Raw genomic sequence first — 17,876 nt, forward strand, 5'->3', positions numbered from 1 at the left:
TGTGCTCAGCGTTGCATCGTCTGTTATCTCTCAGTCAGAGAGTGTCGTAGGTTTTTGTTTTCACTGTGTTTCATAGTTACTCAGTGTTCATGGTTTTTCATAGTTTTCTTTCACTGAGTTTCATAGTCTTTCAGTTACAGTGTTCACAGTCTTCTTTGTTTTCTTAGTTTCATGTTTTGCCACCTGCAATCAGCCAAATAAAGGCTCGCCTTTTGTTGGAATTAAAGCTCTGTTCTTCTGTGTCTGCATTTGGGTTCGCATCTGAAACGCACCGGCTGCTCAGTCGTGACACGTCTAGGTCTATTCTGAAGTTAAGCTTATTTGCCTGACAGCATCTTTAAAGGTCACAAATAAATCTGTGGTGAGGGGGTGTTGGCTATCAAAAGCCTTGATTTGGGTGAAATTGAAGTAACAAAGTCCTGATGAAATGCTGCAAACAGAAGTGATAAAAATGCAAGTAATTTGATTAAAACATTTGTGACTGCATGAAAACAAAGCTATGTTTCATTGAGTTCCCTGAATTACATTTATTACTAAAAGCTGTGAGGGTGGGAAAAGAAAAAGAATTTAATTTCAGTGCCTAAAGCTATCGGAAGAATGTGAAGAAACATCTGCTAAAACTTCCTGAGTTTGTGTGTTTTGTTGAAGGCGTATCAACAGAAGTTAAAACAGGGCTAGGCCATATTTATGTGTAATACAAATTTATACCAAAAGATGGTGCAGTGAGTCAATGTAGCACTGTAGCAATGTTTAAGCTACTAAGTGCTGATTTAGACTTATTCAGGGGGGTTTATGGTTACAAGGTACCTACAGTGTGGATTTAACAGCAAGTATAAATCTCCTGTAATGCAGAAGGACAGGTTCTCCAGTAAATGTATCAGCAAACAATGGCTGATGTTTCTGATTGAAAACCTTCCAAAAAGAAACCACACTTGGTTGGAAAGAAAAGAAATAAAACAAAAACTTGAATAAAGAGTGGCACCATCTTATGCTACATAGAGCGATGTCAGAATTTCTAAGACATCAGTGTAAGCCTCGACTTTTTGGTAAAACATGACCATACTGCAAACATAAAGGTTTTTATAATTGTCATTCCGACTACAGACTGACTCACTGGTGTGATGATCTGTGAACGGGGTCGGCGGTCCGTGACTCGTGGTCGCGATGCCGTTGGATGACTCAGCTTCTCTGTAGAAGAGACAACTGCGTCCAGATCCATATCTGTGCAGACACACACCAGAAATGCAGAAACATATTAGAGACTCCAGCAGAGCAAAAATTCTGAGCCCGCTCTGACACTGCATCACTGCTCGATGCTTCTGTCAGTCTAACTCACCGGTGTCATGTGACCTGTCAGGGGCAGAATCTGGTATCGAAGCCCCGCCCTCAGATTTGGGGCTATCACACCTGAGCAAGTAAACCATACGTAAATATTAGGCTCATTATGCTCAGGCATGTACAAATCAGGGCGTTTTCTGTATCTGAGTGTGTTTGTGTGTGTACTGACGCTAGTGTGGGCGGTCTCTCGGGACGCCGCGGGGGTTGGGAGGAAGAGGAGGCGCTTGACTTTGGAAGGAGGGGTTTTTTGGGAAGGAGAGATGGGAGGGTGGGCTTAGAGAGGTCTCCGAGTTTCACCTCTTCACCTACGCACAAAACAAACATACGCACAAAAATCATACAACATAATGAGAACACACAAGCAGATCAGAGCTGGATATGCATGCAGAGGGACAAGCATGACTCAAACACGTGCATCATTAGACAAGGGGAAGGTAAACATGGCTGCCTCAGCAAAAATGAACAAATTTTGACCTTTGAAGAGGAATAATTCAGCTGTAAAGGTTAAAGGATGATGAGGGCCGCAGGAAATAAAAGGAAACACACAAACAGGGCAACAGAGGACAGAAAGGATTAAAAAAGATCAGGCATCGAGGTGGTGGCAGCGGTATTTGTCAAGTATTTAAGCTTCTACTAAAAATGAGCCAAACAAGAACCATTTATTATGTTACAATTCAAGAAAATCCTCCATCACTGTTGCATAAAATAACTGGCGTGATTTCATCCAAGATTTAACCCAGTGTGCACAGTGAAACACTTGGATTGGCTATGCATCTGACCTTGACCCAAGGTCATAGCTGACCATGAAAAAAAACAATTCAAGAAATCATTTTGAGTAATACAGCATAAGAATAGATGTGAAAAGAGCTGTACATCACACTTTTTATTTATTTAATAACAAGCTGATGCGAGCACAGTGTAATAAGATCATCACAAAACACCAAAGTTTAGCTCTTGCCCTTTGGGGGGATTTGTGTTCTCTGAGTGCTCATGTTGGTAGTATGAATATGAGAAGTATTAAGTTGCTGCCATTTGTTTTCTACATCCATTTTTCCTTACAGCAGAGTCACTTTATCCTCCAGCCTGCTTCTGGATCTTTTTTTTTAATCAAGAATGTATTTATTTCCCCCTACTCCCCTTACAAAGGTGGCCACACCTGCAACCAATCAGGATACTTACTATCCTTATTATAAGTCTAGATTAAAAATCTCCTTTTCTAGAGTGACCTGCAGTTAATGCCAGGTCTACAAAGGACAAAGGACTAAATACAATATTCAGAGCGTATGCAGTAAAAGATTGTAAAAGTAAACAGGTACAACTTTCATCCTTTTCCCAATTGTTTAAAACTGACTTAAATAAACAATAACCAGTTCCAACTATTTCATGTTCCACAAACTTCATCTACTGGTCTATAAACCAGATTTGGACTCTAAATGTTATGGAAGAAACTGTTGAATGCTTCAGCGGGATAGTTCATGTTTGTTGCTGCAGGTGGAAGTAAAGAGCTTAACCTATAGCTGTTTTTGAAGTGTAAATTGCACTCAATGCAAGTGTATGGAGGCAAGCTGAGAGTCTGTAACTATTAAAAAAAAGCCCAGAAACAACAGTTGCATCAGTCTTATTAATAGTGTGTCTATTACTAATCCGATAAAAGGATTTAATCTTTTAAATAACGACAACAAAGCCAAAACTGTCTCAAAAACTGACTTTTAGCTGTGCATGGTAAAACCTTTCATGCTTTTGGAGACTTCTTAAAAGCACTTAGCTGCAGTAGCACCCTCCTACTCAGCATGTACTGCTGTGCAAAGAAGCCACACGGAAAAGTGTACCAGTACGATTGCTTTTGACTGATGTAACAACAAGCAACACCTTAAAAACTGTCAGCCACAAAATCATAGAACTTACGTACTTAATTGTTTGGGGTTTTTATTTTTTAGCAAAGGCAAACTCCAATCATAGAAACTTTGCTACTTTATGTAAATGTATGACAGAGTTATGGAAATCAGTTTGACAGTGGTACAAAGTAACACATAAGGCTGATGACACTTTTTATCTCTGATTGTATGTTTTTAACCCCACTACAATCTCAGTATATCGCATATATATAAAAGAAAGACATAATTTCGTGCTGCTCTGATACAATGACATCGCGGCCACTGTGCAGACATCTGGAGACATCCGTCTCACACCAGCAGCACAGTCAATGCCAGTCTTTCTTATGCTTAAAACCACATAAAAACCCATAGTTTCCTGTTGCACACAGACTGATACTGATGCACCTCTTCAATCAAAGCTCTGCTATTTTGCTCAAAAAATAGCGGGGGCAATTCCCGTAAGTGATATCTGCAGAAACTTGACCTAGAAAATAATCTGTCTTTTTTATGCAAAGAAGCCCAGCAGGGTGTTATATGATTATTATTAGTATGAAGGATGTTAGTAATTAGCCGAGCAAATAAGTGAGATAGTGCAGCCGAGCACTAGTCAAAGCAGGTCAGATTTTACCTCGATCCTGGTCTCTCTGGGGAAGATGTTCAGGCCGCTCAGGAGGAGCCTTCCTGACCTCTGACTTTTTCTCTGCAGTCAGAGTTCAAAGGTTTTTTTTGTCTTTCTTTATTTTTACTATTTCCCCTCCTTTATTATTTTTTTTTATAGTCTCAGACCACAAAAACAAGCAGGAAGATGAGAGCTGTTACCTGTGGTGTGTTTTGCCGACGGTGCACTTGGAGGAGGCGGTTTCTTTGGTCTCTGAAAACACATACAGATGCAGAAGCATCACAAAACCACATCTGCAGATTTCAAACATCACTATAACCTGGAAAGTTTTGCGAGTCCTGACAAAATCACCTCTTTCTCAACTTCTAGCAGCTTGACAAAGTTGTCTGGGAAGACACCTTGCCTTCCCCCGATCTCCCCCATCCACCAGCCTGCATCGGCACAATCCTGGACAAAATCATTTTTAAGTATTTATTTGAATTTGCAGATGCCTGGAAGTGAATGCAGATGCGAATACGAAATCGCACAATGCTTCGCTCACCTTAGTAATGATATTTATGATGTCCCCGTCTTTGATCGTCAGCTCATCTTCATTTTGTGCTTCGTATGGAAAGAGGACTTTACACTGCTCCCGCCCTGACAGCCAGTCAAAAGGAGTCAAGTCAGTTTAATAGAACAAAACCACCGAAAAAGTCAGAAACAAGAGGGTTTAGACAAAGAAGGCAAACTGGATTTGACCTACATAAATAGAAGAATGTGTTTTCATTATGCAAGAACGTCATCAACACAGTTTACATTGAGCAAAAAATGTAATTTATAATTGGAAATATAAAAAAGTTCCAAATAATCCCTTTATTTGTTTTGTCTTTTTTTTTATAATGATCTTTTAAAGTCTTTTATCCATACGTTTTACAATAAACAATAATAATCCCTATCAGTGATCTAATAATGGACAGACGCATTCACTCTGAAAAAAATAGTTTGTTCTCTTGTATAAACGGACATGCTTGGACAAAAGCCCAAACGAGGAAGCACTTTCAAAACAGTGTAACAACATTAGACACTATGATAATAAGAAACAACGCTTTATTAGAATGAAAGGAAACCTGCAAAAAGTGTAGGAAATGATAGCAAACATGGTTTTTAGTTGACCGAATGGAACACATGGAGGGATCCTGTTTGGTTTGCACATGTATTTGAGATTTTACGAGCCGTTCTCAGCATCATTGTTTAATGTGCAGGAACCAGGGGAATGCTGAGAAAGCTGAGAGACAGTTTACCATTGTGGAACGGTTTCCTTAAACCCACACTATGATTTTTCTCTTTAAAGTAACCAACAGGTTTTAGTACTGAGTCCTGACCGTCTAATTTATCTAAACTTACTCAAACGGCAAGAGAAAAGGGATCAAATATGAAGGTAAATATAAAAAGGCGGTTGCAGACAGACCTCGAACCCTTGTCTTAGGTCTTGAGATTAAATTACATGTCATCTTGCCTAAGTAAGGCACATTTTGGACTGCTTGTCATTTTGTTACCTGTTAAAAATTTGGCTGCTTGGTTGGGAAACCTTCTGTTTGGTATGCTTTGTTTTAGTCTTTTGTGATGCTTGCTGCTTCTAGCCTGCATGCAGTTAGTGTTTAAGCAAATATTCTTCTTTTAAATAAGATCTTCAAAACCTGTAAACCACTAAACCACAATTTTTCACTTCCTGCCACATGAAATAAGGCCAGATGATTGCATTTTGAGAGTGCAGAAAAAGGGAAAATTTGGGGATTTTTTTTCTATCTGGTAACTTAGGGACAGGTTACACATGTAACAACTGTAACATGAAGGTGAGTACACATGTACAGTAATCCACTACATTTCTGAGTCATGTGATTACTGTAATGTGCTACTTTGGAACATGTTACATGCAACTCTGCTCCTTTAGCAGGCTTCTGTTCTTCTTCATGGTTGAAATAGTTGTTAAAGGGGTTTCCCTTTGTTAAAATATGACGAATAAGGATTTCTGACCAAACACCAGAATGTGATGAGCTGAAAGTGACATGTGCGTCGATTTGTCATTAGCACAGTGTTTTTGCTAGATTCGCCTACACGACAGTTAAGATGCAACTTCTCACCTTTGCTTTTGCTGTCAGGCTCAGTCTTCATGCTTTCAACTGCAACGCTCGCTGCTTTCCCGTCGCTGGCCTGAGTGGGGGAAGAGATGTTGGAACATCTTAAGTTTCAGACTCTTTCACATTCTCATCTATGTTTTAACATAGTTTTTGTTAGGCACTTCCTGGTTTGAGTCATCATGTTTTCATCTTTTATTTATCAATTTGTACTGTGCAAAAGCCTCCTGCTAGCTCCCATTTCTTTAATAGGTGTAGCAATATTTATTGCAACATGCTAATATTAATAAAAATACAGGATTTAAGAAAAAAACAGATTTTGTACAATTCTAACAAACTTGAAAGACAATATTTAGTATGACCACCTTTGTACTTCAACTTCAAAAAGGATAAGCGGAAGCAAATGGCTGGATGGATAGACCGAAATACTAAATTTAGCTCTACAAGGGCCTGATACCCACTTACGAGGACATTATACTGCTACTGTTCTATCAGAATTTTAAACGAATATCCTCATATGTGGATCTTATTTTTCTTAAAAACAAAAATAAGGTAAAAAAAAAAAATAAAAATCTGGTAATTCTTTGTTTTTACATTCATCGGGCCCCAATCAGCCCAAATATCAAAGAGAAATTAAAAATGCATGCTGTGGAAGAGTTCGCGTCTTAAGAGGTTAAGGACATTCAAAGCTCTTTGGATGTTGGCTGCTTTTTGTTCTCTGTCGATCCCACACTGCTTCATTAATGTTGATGTCCTGGCTCTGGAGAGGCTGCTGGTTCTCTCTGTGTTTGGCACCAAACCATACCAGAGCTTCCACTTTTTTTTCCGAGATGGGTGTTTTACCTTTTCCCTGACCTCCACTGTACATACCGATGACAATTTAATTTGGATTCATCCCTCCATCGGACCTGTTGCCACTGGTTGTCAGCCCAATTCTTGTGTAATCTGGCATACCTCAGCCTTTTGTCCTTATTTCCCTTCCTTAAGAAAGCCTTCTTGATAGAAACCCTTCAACTGAGACATTTTCTGATGGGTTTTCAGGGAACAGTAGATGAATCATTTGAAGGGCCGGATGTATTATTAAGTCCTGTGTGCTAGCTCTGGCTTTACAAGATTTTTTTCTGTTTCTTAAGGACATGACTTTTGAAATACTGTTCATCTGCTGCAGATAGGTCTTAGTCATCACTTGTCCACTTTCCTAAGTTTCTTTTAAGGACATGCTTTTAAGGACACAGCTTGTGAGACATACCACATTTCTTGCTAATATTTCTTTGGGAATCACCTTTTTGGTGAAAAACCAGTCAGTCTCTTATCTTTGGCATGAATTGCTTATGCATGAATGATTCATAGATCAGTGTTAAGTGTCTTAATAAACAAAACAAAGATCGCTCTGAAAATGGCCTGGTATAAGTACTGAAAATGCGCTAAGAGGCAGCCAATGTCCAAAGAAACACCACTTTAAGCTGGGCATACAGTTTTTCAGTTGCGTTATCGAGCATCTGCTCAAACTGCACGATTGACTCGCAGGGGTTAGAAGTTCGTAGGTCACGATGCACCTGAATGCTCACACTGTGCGTCCATAACATGAAGGTTATAACAGAAAATCTGTCGCTTGCTCTCCCTGTCTGTCTTTCACTCACACAGACTCACACCACCACCATCAACTTTGCTAAATTGCTAATGAAAAACGTTGATCAGGCAGCTGTGATTGAGCAGGATTGTCCATCCAATTATTTTCACGGTTGTTGTGGTCGTGATAATTTTGTGAGGCCACATCGAAAAGGCTCGGATGAGCTTGCCAAAGTTCTACAAATTGTGCGTCCATTGCTTGTGTCTAGATCACACGCTGAACTGCCGTGCTGCTCCGTCTTTTTCTCCGACATTTATGTGTTTGCGTGTGCACAGTGTGAGAGGCTGCGTTGACACCCTCACGACGGCCGACAGGATTTCAAACAGGTTTGATTTTCTTACAACCAAGCGATTGATGAACAGGAGCTGGACGTGAGGTGTTAATCACTTCTCGTTATCCCACATATACTACACGATGCACGACACAGGATGAAGGCGAAACTCTGAAACTGAAAAATCGGCTCAAAACGAGCCACAAATCGCACAGTGTAAGCCCACATTAGAAGAGTTAGAAGAAAACTCTGGCTCTTTGGAAGCAACACATAAAGAAATGATGGCTGTCTTGAGGCTTTTGCACAGTATTGTATGTTTGTGCCTTTATTTAAATGCAAACATAAATCTATAAATCAAACATTGTGAAGTTTCTTTATAAATAACTTAACATGACTTGACATTTCTGAATCTTCTTCAGGGCCTCACAGTATTCAAGTAACACACTCAGATTTTCCTAATTGCACTTGAGTATAGCATCTTTGCTTGTCATTGAACTGAATTCAATGATGAGGACAAATCAATCAAAAATAAGCTCGAGTATGGAGAACAGTACACCGTGACAGCAGTGGCAGTCAGCACTGGTGAAACATTTCACAGAATTTCACTCAAATTGGTAGTAAATGAACCACACATAACAGGAAAATAGGAACACTAGCCAAACAAAATCATGGGGGGAAAAAAATCAACTGTAAGGGTAAAAAGCAAGACTAACATAGCCGGTACATTTCCAGTCTAAGCAGATAATTAGAGAGGATGAGCTCAGATTCAGCACAACAGGCTGACTTGCTGATCATGTTGAACACGCACACGCTACAGCTACAGTGTGCGGGTGCCGTTAAAGCAGCCGTTGTTTCCCAGCTGGAGTGGATCCCTCATTCATGTTTGTGGAACCAGTGGTTGCTCTTCCTCAGGAAAAATACACACACACATACCCACACACAAACAGCACTCAGTCTGGGAGAAAACACACACACTGCTTTCTTCTGTTCGGTCGGGAGAAACCAACACCGCCGTGCCACCTCCTCTCCTCTCCAAACCCTCCCCTTTTCTGTCTTCTACCCTCCCTAATGAGACCCATGTGGAGCCACAAGCAAAGAGAGACCATTACAACATGGCAGAGAGGTTTTGTGCGATACTACTCTTCGAACAAGCAGAACTGAAATCCTTTATGCCATATATGGTTTCCTACTGCAAAAACATAACTGTGAACACACAAAAGCACACAGTCCTGTAGAAGTAGCAGCATGAGAATATTATCGTGACCTTCAACAAATATCAAACCGTACCACCTCATACATAGAGTGTGCACACAATGAATACATGCTGATTCATCCTCACATAACCCTTGAAGCTGCATGTACGGTGCAGGGTGCTATTTTATCACCTCATCACTGTAAAGCAGATCTTCACCGGCTTGGTATGGTGTGAAAAGACTTTGAAGAGATCTTTGCGAGAGGTGTAAACAATGTAATGGTTTGTTTAAAAAAAAAAACCCATCAGGTGAAACGCCGTCTTCTCAGATCATTCAAAAGATGCCTATAGGAAAACAAGGTCACGTCTTCTTTACCTCTGCTTGAAAAGTGAAAGTGCACTCTTTCTCCTCAACACCTCTGCAAATTTAAACCCGTCACTTTTTTTTCTGAGGCTGCAGGGCCTCACCACCACACTGCCCTAGCTGATGGAAACAGTAGGTTATTTTACAAACAACGAGACGGATGCTGAGTGGCTGTCTGCTCAGAGCCGCTGCGCGAACAAATCAGATGTTAAACCAAAGACACTATTTGCAATTCTCAAACAATGTCCAGGTGTTACATAGATGGCTACTAAACTTTTATATTTAAACCCAGGTTACATTTTAGCCTTACCAGGTTGTGTCTGAACAGGTTTTAGAGAAATTTGCTCCATGATCTTAATTTCAAACATGCATTCACCTTGAAATTAGGCTGACGTGAAGACTTTTAAAACTAATTTAAACAAAAAGGGAACTTTACCGCTGATGTAAATGTTTCAGATTTGAAAACTGATACTAAACATGCAATGTTTATGTTACAGTGACCACTGAAATGAAGGTGTTCATCTCTTCATTGATTCAGCCATTTGGCTTCAAATTATGTATGTTTTTTTGGAATAAACTGTACAGAAGCAAGATGCCAAGATGACTGCTGGGTACAGTCAGTCCTATCTGATCTCAGACACCAAGCAGGGTCTGGTTAGTACTGGGAATACTAGCGGCTGTCATTTTTTTAATGGCTGTGGTACAGGAGGTAGAACAGGTCATTTACTAATTAGAAAGTTGGTGGTTCAATCGCTGGTCGCTCTAGCCTGCATCCTAAAGTATCCTTAGGTGAGATGTTCTTAATGCCTTTATCCGAGTGTGAATGAGACGCGCTGTATAAATTGCCTTAAGTGATCAAGTAGAGTAGAAGAGCGCTATATAAGCACCAGTCTATTTACAACTTACTTCTAAAAGTCCTTTCGTGTCACATGAAACAGGCTTTTGAAGTGACTCAACAATGAAAAAAAAGTCAACATCACCAACAAGGAGAGGAAGTGGACCTTATAGCTGGGGTTGTGGTTTTAACAAACTTCTAGCCCCTTAAGTTAACTTTTTATTTAATATAAGGAGCAATTCTGTATTTGCTTTCTTGCAGAGAAACACTTACAATTACAGCTGTGCAGCTGCAAAAAATTGTAAGCCAACCAGTCAAGTTGCAGTTAACCTGGCCAAAGCTGATGTTTGCACTCTTGGATTTAAAATATCATCATGTCATCATCGTATCCATACCAGATTCAGAGTTCAGAGCCACAAACTATTGATCTACCCAAAAACTAGCCAAATACATTTGATTTGGAGTGTTGCTACATGACAGCAAAAACTCCTTTATTTTTCTGTCTCACCATCTCACTAAGAAAAGCTGTGCACAGAAACTGGTTTTTTTGTGTTTTTTTTTTTTTTTTGGGGGGGGGGTTACTGACAAACTGGCAATTAATTATGTCCTCCATTGTTCTACAGCTGATTCACTTTTTGGCCAAAACCCCCAACTGATACTTTGGCCCATTCACATATATTTCAGCTGCTCAGTGACTCCAACCAGTGTGTGAGTTGATGAAGTTTGATGTTAAGATGTTATCCTACACTCACATACATACACTCACTGGCCACTTTGTCAGGTATACTTACTAGTACTGGGCTGGACCCCATTTTGCCTTCAGAACTGCCTTAATACTTCATCTCATAGATTCAACAAGTGGCTGGAAACACTCCTCAGAGAATCACATAGTTGCTCCAGATTATTGGCAGCACATCCCAAAGGTGCTCTATTGGACTGAGATCTGGTGACTGTGGAGGCCCTATGACCACAGTGACAATGAGTTCACATTGAGCGACCGTGGCTCAGGGGGTTGGGAATCGCATCTGTAACCGGAAGGTCGCTGGTTCGATCCCTGGGCTCTCTGTCCTGGTCGTTGTGTCCCTGGGCAAGACACTTTACCCTACTTGCCCACTGGTGTTGGCCATAGGGGCCGATGGCGCGATATGGCAGCCTCGCTTCTGTCAGTCTGCCCCAGGGCAGCTGTGGCTACAACTGTAGCTTACCTCCACCTGTGTATGAATGTGAGAGTGAATGAATAGTGGTATTGTAAAGTGCTTTGGGTGCCTTAAAAAGCGCTATATAAATCCAATCCATTATTATTATTATTATTATTATAGAAGGATATGATTAGCAAAAGTACTCAAGGGGGCTGTGGTGTTTTAAATGATGCTTAGCTGGTACTAAGAGGATCAAATTATGGTAAGGAAATATCCCCCCCACACCATTACACCACCAACAGTCTGAACTGTTGATACAAAGCAGGATGGATCCATCCTTTCGTGTTGTTTAGGCTTAGTTCTGACCCTAACAACCAAATGTTGCAGCAGAAATCAAGACTGGTCACATCAGACAACAGTTTTCCAATTTTCTATTGTCCAATTTGGAGAATAAAAAATGGCTTCAATTTCTAGTTCTTGGCTGACAGGAGTGGCACCCGTTGTGGTCTGCTGTTCCTGTAGCCCATCTGCTTCAACATTCAATGTGCACTTCTGCCTTTCCATCAGTTTGAAGTAGTTTGGACATTCTCCTCTGACACCAACAAGGCATTTTCACCCAGAGAACTGACCCTCACTGCATGTTTTCTTAGACCATTCTCCGTAAACTCTAGAGATGCTAGTTTGGAAAAAACCCAGGGGATTCCCAGTTATTTAACCATGTCACGTTCAAAGTCACTTAAATCACCTTTCTTCCTCATTCTCATGGTCAGTTTGAACTTCAGTAGCTCGTCTTGACCATACTGCATACTTAAATGCACCAAGTCTCTGCTGTCTCTCTTTCGCATCAGAAGGTTCCCGCTGGTTTCTATTTCACATCCAATGACTTTTTTTCCGGTGACAGTTGATGTCAAGCCTGAGTGACTTTGAGTCACCGCAATGAAAATAAAAAGAGGAACCGCTGAACAAACACTAAGAAAAGCGTTTCCATTTGCTGCAATGGCAATAATCCAAATTATAAACACCTGCGTTAAACTCGCATGTGGTCACTCTGCGTCTGTGCAGCAAGCCACACCACTCAGTCGCAGACACACACACACATGTACAAACAACCGACCGTTCAGTTGAAAAGTTACACGGCCTCGTGTGACTCACCCAGATGGATACTCCTGATGCTTCCTCTGGAGCCTCATTACTGAGTGAGGAGACGAGTCTCACCATAAAGCAGCATAACGGCCTCCCACTAACAGGGCAGGCTGACAAACATCCTTCACTTACACACACACACACACACACACACAGTCTGCTGCTAAATAGGAGGCTTTGATGACCAGTGTGCTGGTTTTAATGACCGTTTTACGCTCTTTAAACACACCTTCATCGACATAGTTAATGTTCTTTATTTCTACCTTCATCCTAATGAATGTTTTAGCAGCATTTCACTTTCAGGCTGTTTGCGTCTGTAATTTTTAGCTGCTGACTGTTCTTGGCGTGCAAGTTAACATTTTCTGTTTTTCTTTAATAAAGACTTTTACATTTCTTGATTGCCAGCATTTTCCTACTAATACTGCCATTAAAGTTCACTTTAATTACCAGCCCTGTTCACCAAGATTGACGTTCAGACATCTCACTTTTAAAATGTTTTAAAATTTACAATAAATTGACAGACAAACCCAAGACCATATCCTTCAATGGAAACTATTAAGCCAAAAAAAGTTGGGTGACGTTACCTTGGCTTTCAGTTCAAAAAGCTGTCTACAAACTGGACTATTTTATGTCCAGTTTTTAATATTTGTGGTTTAAAACAGGAGCCAAAATAAAAAAATCATATTTTTATTGCTTATATTTGCCCCGTTTTGGTATCCCAAACACTTCCTTAGCATAAAACACACATAAAACCATCATCTTTTAGGCTGCTTTGTTGGTGAACTAGCCCTTTAAGTCTATATCCATAACCCTTCCACTGTCATCCCAACATGTCAAGCATCAATTCTGTAGCATTTAATACCCCAGAAATGTCTTCTTGGTGGCCGTTATCTCTTTTTCTGTGTTTCCCTGAGAAATATTTACAAAACTCGCTGACAACAGTGTGAAAAGCAAAAACATACATTGCTTAAAACTCCTGCCTCACCTGGCTTTATGTTGTTACGCTGTTTAATTTCCAATGAAGAAGAGAAGAATATGCAAAATGAATAACCCTCCAAAAATACGCGGACAATACCCGTCCCTACCGTCTTTTTCTGTGTCTCCAGTTAAACTCGCACGAGGCTTTGCTACATCAGCTCACGCAGCAGGAGAATAGACGTGAATATGTAGACGTCAGTGAAAAGCTGTATCAACTCCCTTCCCCTCTCCTGCTCTCTCTGTCTGCCCTGCTGCGCTCTCACTTCTGCTTTGCTTGTCAATTCCCTACAGGATGCGTGTGTGTGCATGTGTGTGTGTGCATGTGTGTTAACATAAAACCACTTCCTGTGCTGTAAAACTGAAGCTGAGGAAGGGGCGGCCCAAAGGCTGTGACTTCCTTTCCTCATTGCTGTTGATGATAATTTTTTTAAAAAGTCTATCAAATAGAGTGTATAAAGCAGAATGTGTATACTTGTATTACTTCCATTGTGGGGACCTGTTTACTAAATTGCCTTATGGGGACAAAACAGACCCCATAGTGCTAGTCATTTAATTTTAGACTGATTACTTGGTTTATTGTTACTGTGTGTCTCCAGGAAGTGAACATAAGTGACACAAACACAGCTGGGTGTGTGTGACTCACCTTGTCCACCTCCGAGTCCACGTCCATTGAGCGAGGCCTGAGCTTGATGGGCTGGTCTTTAAAGATATTACCAAAGCCAAACCCTCTGAGCTGACCCTAGGGGGTTTAAAAAGATATAATGAAAAACAGCATTATCTTTTAAAGGAGCAGTCCAACCAAAATCATAAATAGGAAAGAAAAACAACAACAGCTTCCTTTGTGCTCATCCATTGACCCTGTAAAGTTTCATTTCTCCATCTATGACTCAGAATGTACTCAGAGTTACCACCCCTGCATCATAATCCTCGTCTGTTATGTCTGTCTGTATGCTTCCTCTGTTCCAGACATTTCTGTTGCCAAAATAAGGCCAGGTGCTAGGAACACTAGATCGGTTTGTGCTGCTGACTGATGTTATACCTTAATATGACCTTACATGAAGCTCATATTAATTCAATTGCAGTGTCTCCGTGTGGTATAAACCACAGCGAGTAAACAACATTTGGAATGCCTAGGAGAGTTTCCAGCTTTTCATGGGATCCTTTTCTTTTTTTGTGGTTATTGTTCTGACTGTAACTTGAGTTGAGTAGTTTACCACTTTGCTTTGAACATGATACCATTTTTTTAGTGTTTAAATTACCAGAAAGTTGTTACATATTCCCATCTTTACCCTTCTTTTATCTTTCCCTTGAGCCATAGTTAATATGCTGAAATAAAAAAATGGGAAGAAGATAAATTCATTCACTAAAAATGAGCTTGAGATATAATTTATGTTTAATTAAAATGGTCGCTATTAATTTTAACTCAACCTACAAATTTATGGACAAACTAGCTGTGGAGTGTTAATAATTAGCTTTATGCACTATCCAACCAAATCACTATAACCATCCTCATTCTATTATTTAGATGCCTCTCATGCCGACCAGCAGTCTCTGAGCAGTCAGAGGATGCGCATAGGATTATGGGAAGTACAGATTTTGTCATGCAGTCTTTGTAAAGATTCAGAATCTGCACTTTGTATTCCCCTGACCCCCAAAAGACAGCAGGCTTTGAAAAAACAAATGTGACCGTCCTGCCTACTTTTAATTTCATGGCTGACTTTATAGAGGAGATCACCCCCCCAAGGAAGCTTGTAGTGTGATGAGGTAGCACTTAATGCACAAGTATTTGACTGTATTTACCTTCTTGGGAGGGATTTCTGACCCTGTTTCTGACCGACTGTCCCCACCGTCGCTTTCACTGCTTGGGCTGTCCTTATCTACATACACACAAATAATGCACAACACATCTTAGTTTGTTGCAGCAATGCAAAAAGGGCTGATTTCATGAAATAATTAAAAGATTTGAAAATAAACAAATAAATCTTGTAATCAGAAGCAGTGATGGATTTTTTAAATTTAGATATGTCCCCACCCTCTGATTAGCTGTAACTCACTTGTGCGTCCACTGCGGTTCTCCTCCTGCGAGTCCAAAGAGGGCGTCTCTGAATCAGTGAGGATCTCTTTGGTGAAGTTGGAGGGAAACATTCCAGTCTTCCCATTAAGAACTCCCTCCCACCAGCCCTCCTCTACCTGAACATACACAGTTACACAACATGGACAACATGCACACGTTTATACACTCAGATATACATAGATTTACTCCTTTAAATATAATTAGTGGAAAAAAACAATGTTCTTTACAAACAATAAAGCCTAAAAAAAGCTTTTTCGGAAATATAGGGCAGCGTTGTGGTGATCACCAAAGAATAAATAACTAATATATAAAGAAAACATGAGAATTTCAACATCTTAATTATTCAAAAGAATATAAATACATAAATGTACACGTTTAAAAGTAAAATTTAAATTTTTTAAATATTTTTTAAAAATACATACTATTTAAACATTTTATTTTATCTAATTTTTCTTTCTTGTTACACATTTGATGAAATAAAACTTCAGTTACTTGTATTTTCTTCCTGCATTTCATTTTTTAACATGGCAATTTAAAAATTTGACTTTACTTGAGTAGATATATTTTGCTAAATTTTCTTACTCTTTTTCAAAAGGGACGGGGACACACACACGATTTCTTTCTTTTAGTTTTTAAACCGTGAAGAAATGGCTACCAAGTACTCATAAATGTCTAATTCAGGGTGGAAGCCTGGAGTTTTCCTTGGTGTCTTATGGCAAATGTTTGGCTACAGCATAAAAAGGTTGCCAGTCCGTTGCCGCACTCATAACCCATTATTATAACTGGGAAGTTCATTCTTCTGAGAAAGCCCGAAAGCTCCAGAACTGCTATGTGGACCTTAATGTGAGATTGTCGTCTATAACCTAAAATGTTATTTTTATGCTATTTTGCATCCTTTTTTCTGGTTTTACATTGTAGGCTCATGATGTAGTTCTCACCTCTGCTATGATCTCAATCACATCTCCTATTTTCAGCTCCAGCTCATCTTCGTGTTGAGGAACGTAGCTAAACGCAGCCTTACATCTTCGTTTACGGATCTGCTCTCCTGCACAGCACACATACACACAGCAACCACAACCACATAAACAGAAAGAGAACATACACACACAGTTTATATGTAGACATATCTAAGACTTACATGTAACATAATGAGCTCACACGCTTATCTGTAATCAGTGCTTTACAGAGACTAAGCAGGTGTTAAAGACTGATTAAAAGCCATCATGGCTGAAGCCTTTGATGGCAACCTTTGACCTTTTAGCTAGAGGGCAGCCTAACCATTACTGACACCAAGCACTTCATACTGGCCTTGCAGTTGTTTGTCTTACACTCATTACCCTGCTCATTACTCTTGACTCATCCTACAGCAGCTGGGGCATTAAGACATGACCCTGCGCCTTCTCTTTTGTCCACAAGGTGTCAGTCTTCTTCACCTTATATTTCGATGTGTAGCATGTGTAGTATTTACAGAGGCTGGTTCAATAGATAGTGATTATAAAGAAGAGATGTGGAATCCAAGCAAAACAAGAGGAGCATATTAATCGAATGTGTACAACCATGTATTAAACTTAATACTGGTTCTTGGAGTAATGCCAATTGTTAACCTGAAAAAAAAATGTTTAAAAGCTGCTATTTGTATCACACTCCTCCTTAATAGGACGAAAACACCCAGACTGAAATTGTATGGTCATGCTGTGTATGCAATTATGTTTATGCTTCACATCTTCTTCTTCTCCTTCACTCATTGTCTTGTTGCAGTTGTTTGGCAACTTTTTAAGATCTTTTATATCTCTTTGTCTCTACTTTGTCATTTTTAAGCTGTTTTGACTCAGCGTGAGTTTGAGATTCTTTTTTTGCTCATACTGTTTCCTTGTGGTCATTTCTTACAATAGCGTCCTTTAGTTTTTGGTTATCACCATTATCACTGTGGTTTTTGTGTGATGCTTACTCTTACTTCCCGTCTTATTTTCAACAATTATATAATTCTTTAAAATAGGACGGGAAGTAAGAGTATCCCTGTGTATCCCTGGTGTCTTACTTCCCCTCTTTGTTATTTTCTTACACTCAGTATTGCCAGCTTCACTCTCATTAGCTTCACCTGTGTTCACTTAGTTTTCTGTATTTACAGCCCTCCTGATCTCCTTGTTGTTTGTTAGTTTGTTGAGTTTATCCACCACCTTCCTTGCCTGTCTGTGTGTCCTCTGTCAGTTTTCTCGTGCCTGGACAAATTGCCTGAATTTGGATTTTTTTCCCTGACACCTGGCCTTGTTTGGAATTCTGTTTGGATAATCCTGCTTGTGCACAC

General features: G+C 39.9%; 1 protein-coding gene across 3 annotated transcripts in view; it reads right to left on the reverse strand.

Annotated features, from left to right (window-relative positions):
- sh3kbp1 (SH3-domain kinase binding protein 1) overlaps positions 1–17,876 on the reverse strand; it is a 43,868-nt gene that overhangs the window by 5,801 nt on the left and 20,191 nt on the right. Inside the window, exons 4-15 of one of the 3 annotated variants that reach the window (XM_005932150.3) lie at positions 16,510–16,616; positions 15,552–15,687; positions 15,298–15,374; positions 14,141–14,236; positions 5,952–6,021; positions 4,373–4,467; positions 4,183–4,278; positions 4,032–4,083; positions 3,841–3,912; positions 1,508–1,643; positions 1,337–1,407; positions 1,115–1,221 (exon numbers count right to left, since the gene is read on the reverse strand). In XM_005932150.3, the coding sequence (XP_005932212.1) occupies positions 1,115–1,221; positions 1,337–1,407; positions 1,508–1,643; positions 3,841–3,912; positions 4,032–4,083; positions 4,183–4,278; positions 4,373–4,467; positions 5,952–6,021; positions 14,141–14,236; positions 15,298–15,374; positions 15,552–15,687; positions 16,510–16,616 (1,115 nt within the window). The remainder of the gene's footprint in view (positions 1–1,114; positions 1,222–1,336; positions 1,408–1,507; positions 1,644–3,840; positions 3,913–4,031; positions 4,084–4,182; positions 4,279–4,372; positions 4,468–5,951; positions 6,022–14,140; positions 14,237–15,297; positions 15,375–15,551; positions 15,688–16,509; positions 16,617–17,876) is intronic. The other 2 variants (XM_005932151.3, XM_005932152.3) reach the window with 2 other exon arrangements.

The sequence above is a fragment of the Haplochromis burtoni genome, unplaced genomic scaffold, assembly GCF_018398535.1.
Source record: "Haplochromis burtoni strain Fernald_Lab_line unplaced genomic scaffold, NCSU_Asbu1 Contig_155, whole genome shotgun sequence".
NCBI lineage: Eukaryota > Metazoa > Chordata > Actinopteri > Cichliformes > Cichlidae > Haplochromis > Haplochromis burtoni.